The sequence below is a fragment of the Helianthus annuus genome, chromosome 1, assembly GCF_002127325.2.
Source record: "Helianthus annuus cultivar XRQ/B chromosome 1, HanXRQr2.0-SUNRISE, whole genome shotgun sequence".
Classification (NCBI taxonomy): Eukaryota; Viridiplantae; Streptophyta; class Magnoliopsida; order Asterales; family Asteraceae; genus Helianthus; species Helianthus annuus.
Genome location: NC_035433.2, coordinates 48561396 through 48570899, shown reverse-complemented (window position 1 = coordinate 48570899; position 9504 = coordinate 48561396). Strand labels below are relative to the sequence as shown.

At 38.0% G+C, this 9504-nt stretch overlaps 1 protein-coding gene across 1 annotated transcript; it reads right to left on the bottom strand.

The window, feature by feature from the left end:
• Positions 1–3414: 3414 nt before the first annotated feature.
• LOC110865398 (auxin transporter-like protein 2) lies at positions 3415–7736 on the bottom strand. The gene is made up of 9 exons (XM_022114644.2): positions 7346–7736; positions 7000–7236; positions 6731–6916; positions 6379–6491; positions 6051–6234; positions 5721–5818; positions 4801–5008; positions 4399–4656; positions 3415–3935 (listed from the first exon to the last, which is right to left on the bottom strand). The coding sequence occupies exons 2-9, from the start codon at positions 7183–7185 to the stop codon at positions 3723–3725; spliced, it is 1446 nt and encodes a 481-aa protein (XP_021970336.1). The 5' UTR covers positions 7186–7236; positions 7346–7736; the 3' UTR covers positions 3415–3722.
• Between the last annotated feature and the right edge of the window lie 1768 nt (positions 7737–9504).

Here is a 9504-nt window from a genome sequence, read left to right as displayed (position 1 = left end):
TAGTGTCGTTATCGGGGCGTTACCGGACAAATTATGTAAGGTGTATAGTAATACATATATAAGCATCCTTGAGATATCTTTAATATCCTTGAAGTTGTTTAAGATAATCAACATTATCAGTGGACTTTGTCATTGTCCCAAATGCTGAATTTTTGCTACGGAAGTACCGAATTTGTTATTTTGTAGTTCGGATCGGACAATTTAAGCGTTTAGGCATTTTTCCAGAAAGTTTACATAATATTACAGTGTTTTCCCATTTAGGGTGTTTGTATATGTGTTTCACTTGATATGCTTTCATATCAACTGATAGTTGTTTCAGGGAGTACCGGGACTCTCCTGGAATGAATAGTGTGTTCACATTGTTACCAACGAATTAGGACATAGTTGTTTTGTTTCGCGACACAGTGAATACGACGATATAGTTTGTAATGTAATGATATGCCCTGAAATTGCTAGACTTTGTACAACTCAGTCATTCACAAATCAAGTCTAATGTAAATAATTAAATGTATAAATAGTGATTAAGTTGTACAGAATTACCATTTATTTTGATGGTTGTCGCACAACTTACATTCATACATACAACACCTTGCCACATGCATTCATGCATAGAAAACACATACGTACGTGCACACATACAAGTCCCCGCTACCTCACGCACTTTAACCTCATGTAAACATACCTGGTCCGGGATGGGTATTTATAGCCGAGGAGTGAAGGAGGGTAATTGAGTGGCTAGACTGACCACACACAGCCCCTTGCAGGTGTGTCAGGCTTATCAGTTACGGTGGTGATGCCATGTCCTACTGTGGTGTTAGTCTGTGCGCCAGTGTCCTTTACGTATGGGTTGACAGATGACTGTCGGCAGTGCCACTTGCTGTTTTGGCTACCTGAGTCAAGGTGTCAGTCCCACTTGCGTCGTCGGTAGGATGCGGTGCCAGGCCGCATCGCTACCTGCGGTAACTGCGGTTGTTTCCGCGTTCCTTGGCTTGACGTAGACGTTTATGGGATGCGGTGCGGAGCCGCATCACCATACTTGGTAACTGTCTTTTCTATATCCCTTGTCGTGACGAAAATGTTTATAGGATGCGGTGTCGAGCCGCATCGCTATGTGCAACACCCATTTTCATACACATGGTAAGTCTTCTCATCACTTGACAAATTGGATTCGACCGCTGCGTCCGTGCGTGCCCGCACGGTCGCAGATAAGTCCTTGCCAGTGGGAGTATTTGATAAGGGTAATGGTTACTCGCGACCATGTTGGTACGAGATTTGGGACCATACCCCTTCAACCGGCCTCTTTGATCAAAGCAACGTACAAACCCTTGTTAAATTCAAAATCTTCAGGGAGAGGGCCAGGAAGACTAGATGTCCTCGGCTTCCACACCATCTCGGCCATCGATCATCCACCAGGAAAAAACGATCTTTCCAGTCTTTCAAACTCGAAGTAATCCACGAGTAGCAAGAAGCGTTCTTCTTCCGAACTTCAAAAGTGTACCAATCCCCTGTCCGATTAAGTTTGTAAAGCGTCCTGAACACATCCAAATCTGGATCGGAATCCAAGCTACGACAGGCTAACTCAAATTGACACACTTTGGCTAAGCCAAATGGGTTCATCTGAGAAATGTGAACCTCGTGAAACATCAAAACCCTATCTAAAAAATTCGTCAAAGGAAGGCGATAGTTAAAATAGTCGAACATTCGAGTATAAACTCCAATCTTTCCAGGAACGAAAAGGTAGATAGCCTTATCCTTCTCAGGTAGAGTTGGATTAAGGGAAGACGGGATCGAATATTGACTGACGAACCACTCCAGACCGTTTCGATTCAAAATATTGAAACAACCGGACGTGTTAATCTTGTTTCCATGCTCAAGAAGAAGTACTAACCTGCTTGTAAAATGACGATTCGAAGAGGAAAGAAGAGGACAAAGGTGGAAGAAAAAAACCAGAGGAAAAGGTAGGTGAAGAGTGAAAAGTAAAAACACTTTTCTCTCCCTATTTATAAGAAATGCACCGCCTCAACTTCATACAATAAGAAGTCGACACGTCATGACTGTGACGCATGTCAAACGCCACGTCAGTAAAAAGAAAAATTAAAGTGAACGTCAGTTATCTAGCAAAAGTAACTGCCAGAAAAAAGAAATTCAAAAATCAAATAAAACCGCCAAAATAAAAGGGCTGAGTCAAAACCTTTGAATTAGTTCGAAGCTTTTATTAAATAAACGCCACGAACTAGGGGGACTTGATGAGGATACGTCCTAGATCGGACCGTACACCGCCTACCCCCGGACCGATCACCCGTCGGTCCTAAGTCAGACCATAAGCCACGAAGGTCAGGACGCACCGGACAGACTATGTCGGAACGATTAGCCAACGGAATCTTCCCTAACTAACTTGGGGCCCACAATCTTGACTACCTGACAGCGACTGGTCCGACCCTAACTAACTCGCCACGTCAGCACACCCAAAAGGTATAAATACCCCTACAAGGCTTCCTGCAAGGGGTAATCGCTACTCTCTCTAAACTCTTCTTTCTCTCTCACTGACTTATTACTCCTCTCCAAATACTTATTCTCACGCTCGAGCTTGGTCACAGAGAGACCCCCCTCCCTGTGACGAGGCTAACGGTGTGTTTCTTTCCTGTGGTCTTTCAGGCCTTAGCAAAGATCTTCCGAGGCTCAGCTCTACCCAGCTCGTACCGACTGGTAAGTGAGTATTCAAATAGCAAAGCTAAGTTAGGGCATGAGGAGGGTAAGATGTAGACAACCTTACCTCTGTCCGTAAGAATACAGAGATTGTTTCTTGTGAGAACGTCTCTTATATACTCGATCCCTTGATTATACTAAGATTAAAAAAATAGGACATGACCTAGTGTTTTGAAGATGATAAGAAAAATATATTAACACTAGGGTCTAGGCAGAACAAACAAAGAAAAAAAACTGGATTATAAAACATTTATGACAGTTACATGAAAATCAATAGGATATGACCTAGTGTTTTGTATAGCTTTGAACTTTAAAAGGACATACAGGATGATAAAGTAGACATAAAGTATAAATAATGCACCCAAGGCAGCTAACTCATGAGTTGTGTTTCATTTCTTAAAGGAGACATAGTTGGGCAATGCAGGCTAGATCATTTAGTAGCCTCTTAGAGGGAGGTCACATGTTAAACCTGAGCAAATTGGTAGTTTAGAATTATTGGCGTAACCTACTTGCCATTTAAGAAAAAAGGAGACAAAGCTGGTACACCAATGTAAAAATTTAAAATAGATACATGATCATAACTCTTTTGAATAAAAGGTAAAATATATCATGGCGAGCTAGCTAACAATTGGAATTATATAATAAGTGATGATAAATTAAGATATTTTGTGTACGTGTGTGTAACTTTGGAAACACGGGGAGTAATGATTACAATAATAGCAAGAAGCACCTTAATTAATATATTCAATTGATGGCTAACCAACAAAGGTGGAATAAAGTACTAAGCATATGTGGTTCCAAATGAGCCTAAGCTTTTCTAGCAAAGGAATCATCACAATTCACACTACTAACATATTAAAGGGATCAAAACAAAATATAAACCAAAAATCAAGATAAAAAAAAAAAAAAACAAGCCAACACACATCACATGAAGGGGTAATGTTTGATGCTCCCATGTACAATACAATACGGATCGAGAGAGAAAAACAAACTCGATCCCTATGGTTCAAGTCAATTCAGTGTTGTTGCAGAGGCGGCTTTGCAGGCGGCTTACACTGGTAGCACTTGGCAAATAATCCAAACGTATCAATCTGTCTAACAAAGTTGGTCACACTAGCCCATCCACCAAATCCGAAGCCAACCACTAGAACCCAAATGACTATAAACACGTTGATCATGTACATGGCTGTCCAACTTGGTAGGAAGCGAGGAGGTTTTTCTGCCGCGTTCTGCGTACAAAAAATTCAAATGACAAAGTTTCATTAGAACTGACTAATCTGAGTATACAACTATAATAGAGCCGTAGGGGACTACTTTTGCTATTTAAGTATAGTTGAGGGACTGCTATTTTGGTATTTAACACTTGGGGCCAGCTCATCTCGGACATAATAGAACACCAAGCATATATATAACTAAATGGAAAAGGACTTGCTACCTATCTAGTCCTACTCGTACCAATATTTCCAAATCTAGCTAGCTTTAAATGCAATTCTACCATTTTCTTTTTTCTTTGTAACTATTAACAAAAATTAATAGTTAACGTTCTCGGTCTTATTTCGGAAACAAAAGAAAATTGTATAATTAACTTTAAGTTTGTATGCAGTGCCGGATCTAGAAGATCCGCATAGGGGTAACGTTTCAATAAAAAGGGGCAACGAAATTGAAAAAATGTCAATTTTGTATGTAAACTACCTGACGAGCAGAGGCCTTTCTATAGGTAAGCATGTGTGCAAGAGCAGGAATGATGTAGACTGTGAAGCTAACCAAGAGTGCACCGACTGCGGAGTTGATGGGCCCGAAGAAAGGAAATATGATAGCCAAGAACCAAATCGGTATCACCACCGGTAGCCTTGCTAGTGCCCGTAAAAATATGCTCTTTGTGTCGTGCATCCCGATCACCTTCTCCCACACAAAATACAATGGCGTGCATGCGAATCCAAATGTAATAAACTGTTTCACATTAGTAGAAAAAAAAAAGGTATAAATAATCTGAATTATGGCTTTGTAAAAAAAACCTAATTGGATTGGGTCTACATTGTACAACATGTAATGCGTAAAGTACAATTTTTTAATGCATGGAGCTGTCTGTGTAACCTGATGAATAAGCATTAGAATGACTGCGGCATCACGCCAACGGGTCTTGGGTAGGAGAGAGAAGGCGTTTGAGTGGTCCAGGAGCTTATCGCCAAACGCCCAATAAACCGCAGTAGCAGACGGGAGTGTTAATGTGAAAACATACAAAGTGGCAGCCAGGTAAATATACTTGAATTTTCGGGGTTTCCACATCGCGTGCATAATTTCTCTGTAACCCAAATAAATTTATTTACGATAAATAATAATAATAATAATAATAATAATAATAATAATAATAATATATTTTACTTTGCATAGGGGACATTTTGTGAGACAAGCAAATCTGATGATTCAAATGCCAAGAACATGTAAAGATTTTGGAGTATGGGCATTGGATCATACAAAAAAAAGGTAAATGACCGTACTACCCCTCATAAAAATGAGATCTATTATTATTTAAAGCCCCTCCATGTGCACCTCTTTACATTAAAACTTAACTCGTTAATGATTACAAGATTTAGTTAATACTTCTTAGTCAATCATACGATCATATAATAATAATAGTATAATACTACACATCGTCCTTAGCTTGGTATTTTAATTAAAGCAGGAAATATCAACGGATTATTAAATAGTAAAAGTACCTAATTCAGTTATTTAACTATATCCATGTATTAAATAAGACCTTTTTTTGCTTCATTGCACAGTCTTTACAGGTTCATGAACCAAGAATCGTTTTGCCTAATTTCCTTGGTTAACATAGAATTGACGGTCCAGTAAGTTTTCCGGTAACAGGCTCTTATAGTTATAAAAAAAAAAGATATGCAAAAAATGTGTACAATTTTTCCGGTAAGGGGTTCTAATGGTTAAAAAAATATGCAAAGATTAGAATGAAAAAAAGGTATCTTTTCACAGGATTATATATAAAAGTTGAAGCTTACACAGTGACAGCATGTCCACCAAACGTGTAAAGTATATTGGTAGCTCCGGTGAAATAAAGAACCAGTTTCTTGGGACCAGAATGTTGAACACCATCAATCTGCAATCATCATGATCAGTTGTATATCTTTTTCCATCCAATTAACGGCTAAAAATAATATTTTTAAGTTGTAGAAAACAATTTTTTTTCTTCATCTTATCTTATTTCTTCTACACAAAACCATTTTTCTTTTTTATTTGAAGTAAAGCCTATATGATTTGGGTAATAAAGACTGAAATAATATTGAGTTTTGTTTCTAAAAATAGTATATATGTGTGTTTGTATAACATACCTGACCATGAATCAGAGCAGCAATAGCCATGTACCATGCAGTATAAGTGGTCATCCCAAGGCCAAGAAAAGACCAAATTCTGTAGTTGTGGAAAGATGGAATAAACACTGTGGTGGCACAACATGCTCCAAATATATAAGTCCAAGTCCTTTTGTCCAAATGATCATTTATGTAGTATATATTACTGCCAGATTATATAACAAAACAAAAAAGAAGTGTCAATTTATAACATGAATTCAAGAATCCTCTTGGCACAAAAAAGTGTTTATATATATATTTTCTTATGAAATTCAAAATACCCAATTCCCATTTGGAGTAAAAAACAAACCTTGCACAAGCTATAAGTTGTATCACTGATCCAAACAGAAGAAAAGTGCAGTTGAATGCCAGACCTATTGCTTTCCAGTAAGGTCCCAATAATCCATCAAGAACTTCAAACCACTGAAAACAGATTCATTAAATTTTAAACTTTTTTTTAATTGGTATAAGTTCATATATGTAAAAGAAAAAAGGTGAATTATTTTTCTTTATATTTTATTAAAAAAATCAACTAAAACTAGTGTGAAACAGTTAAATAGTTGCTCTAAAGTTATTCAACAGTTGAAGATCTTCTAAATTGTTTTACTCCAAAAATTAGATTTTTCTATATTATTTTTGTATAAGAAATTAAAGAAATGAACCTGAATAACATGGTTCTTGAAGCTGGCACCTTCTTTTTCTTTTCTGCTTCTGTACTCTATGTAAAGAACACTGATGAGATAAGCTGTCCAGCTGCCAAGAAGACCATAGAAAACTTGAAGCACAACTCCTGAGACCATACCCAGTTGAGAAAAAGAGTAGGGTAGTGTTAACAGCACTTGTGCCACCTGCATAAACACATGTACATAAGTACATTCAAGACTCATGAAAATATATATGTATATGTAAAGGTTGGGACTTAGGACTGTACTTGATTTGAAGAACAACTGAACCAAGCATCCCAGGCAGAACCTCCATGCCAAAGAATATTACTCATGGAGAAAACTGAGTGGTCTTCTTCTTCTTCACCCACTTGCTCTTTCCCCCCTCCTTGATGCTCATTTTCAATGAAGTTTGATGAAATTATCGAGTCTTCTGCTTGTTTCTGACCCGACATTTTCTTTGATAAAAAGTTGAAAACCCTCTTTTTTCTCTATTCTAAACAGATCTGTCAACAGATATAAGGACAAATAAGTAAGAGTTAACAAAAACAAATGAGTTACAAGATCCAGAAATCAATGCAAGTCAGTAAGTCTCTTATTGCTTTAAAACAGTACTTTTCAGCTTATCAAGTCTCCATCTAAAAAATCCACTTGATTGATCAATGACCTTTTGGAGTGTGTTGTATGTAAGTATGTATATGGAAGCACAAAGATGGAAAGATAAAGAGAGAGAGAAGCAGGTGGTGAGTGTGAGTGTTCAGTCAGAGATTTATTATATAATAATACAGACACAAGCTAGAGAGGGAGAAAAGGATGAAGGAAATGAATGGGGTTGAAGGTGGACATATATAGAAACCAATTTCTAACTTTTTTCCTGCAGGATTTGATTATTTTATTGAGTGTGAAAAGGAGTCGGATTTACAGCGAATTGGATCAAAGAGTGTATTTGGTTTGGTTTGGAATTGATAGAGAGAGAAAGAGAGAATTAAATGGAGGATTTTGAGGGTTGTAGTGGATGCCATGGCTGTATCAGTATATATCTCCAATGCTGATTATAGGCTGGAAGGTGTGGATAGAGCCCCCTTTAATTTACATGATATGGACAAAACCCTCTATTAAACAAATAAAAAAAATAAAAAACAGTATTGGTTGAAATAGATGTAGGCCTCACCTAAACCCTTCTTCCTTCTCGTTACCATGATGGAGCCCCATCAATGGTGCCCCCTTTTGAATTTCATGGTGTGGATGTGTCATACCCTCAAAATACCACATGTGAAAACCCCGCGGGACGTGTGACGTACCAGAATCTAGTCACCAGTCACATTGAACTCATAACAAGATTTTAAATAAAAACTTTCATTCATTAACATAAAGTATTACAAAACGTTAAATGTATTATAACATATACAGCGGAAGCATAAATCATTTGTTAAGTGTTTCAAAAACCATATATACGAAAACCATTAGACTTGTCTTGCGATTCCATGTATCTCGACCCATGACCACTCCAGCCTCCCAGACAACAAGTTCCAATGCTATAACCCTATAGACCTGCAAGCATGCAGACAAGTGTGTTAGACGACCTTGGTGAGTTCAAAGTTTGTCAACACGTTTAGTTACAAGATATGAGTTTAAAACATTTCAGAGATTGATGTTGTTAATAACTCGATTACCGCCGATGGCTCTAGATTATTTGCCCTATTCCCCAATGCATCTATCAAAGCAATGGTCAAGAATGGGGTCAATAGTTCACTCCGACCTCCCCGGTACGGTGTGAGGGTGCCAAACCTAAATAGCGCTATTAACTAATACCCTGTTGCCTCCCCGGCAACAAGCGGTAGAAGGGACTTAAGTGATAGATATGAGTGTATTAACCAACATCCCAATAACCCGACATTCCTCCCCGGAACGTTTACCAGATGTCCCTCCCCGGGACGCATGCTTGGAAAAAGAGCAATGAACTCACCTTAGATTTGCTCGGTATTTAACAAGTTACCCGTTCCAGTTAATCAACCAACCCTACCGTGGTTACCAATCAAGATCAGTTTCGTAATAAATTATTTCACGTAGTTACACAGTTTGCATTCAACACAGCAATCCACAACTCATGTGCATATCACGCAATAACATTCACAGTTTGTATACATCGCAAAACACCATATGATATGCAACGACTACTCAGTTTTCATGTTAGCCTACATTCCAAGTACACATCATGCAACGACATTCAACAGTTGAAGTGATTTTACACATTAATACATATAAGTTTCCTCATTCCCAACTAGTGTTGTCATCGAGTATAACGAAGTCATGTAACCAACATTCACATCAAACACAATACATGTTTTATTAATTATTCTGTTAAGATTGTTCTCAGATGCCATCCCGACGAAAATCCATGTTTCGTCGTTCAGCTTCATGACGAAGGACTATATTTCGTCGAGTTAAGGTGTGACGAAAAAAACCTATTCTTCGTCGAGTTACTCATGACGAAACATCATCAATGTTTCGTCAAGGTCAGTAAACAGATCCTTGGCCTCATAGTCATCAGTTACACATTTCCACACAAAAACAAAAGATCAAACAACGGTTGTAGCACACAGTCAAGCAAACCCTACATACGGCCCATCATCATCACCAGTTATTCCTAACAGATTTTAAGATCATCATAATTCATAACATGCAACCCTAATTATTCACTAATTCATGGCCAATATTTTATCATGTGGTAATCGTATCATTCAACCCTACCCTAATCCGCTGATCATTCATTT

Excerpts from the sequence above, each read along its gene's own strand:
- LOC110865398 (XM_022114644.2), bottom strand. The coding sequence starts at position 7,185 with ATGTCGGGTCAGAAACAAGCAGAAGACTCGATAATTTCATCAAACTTC. Across the intron at positions 5,009-5,720 it reads GGTGGACATGCTGTCACTGT|AGAAATTATGCACGCGATGT; the intron begins GTAAGCTTCAAC and ends TTTGGGTTACAG. Across the intron at positions 4,657-4,800 it reads TTCTAATGCTTATTCATCAG|TTTATTACATTTGGATTCGC; the intron begins GTTACACAGACA and ends AATGTGAAACAG.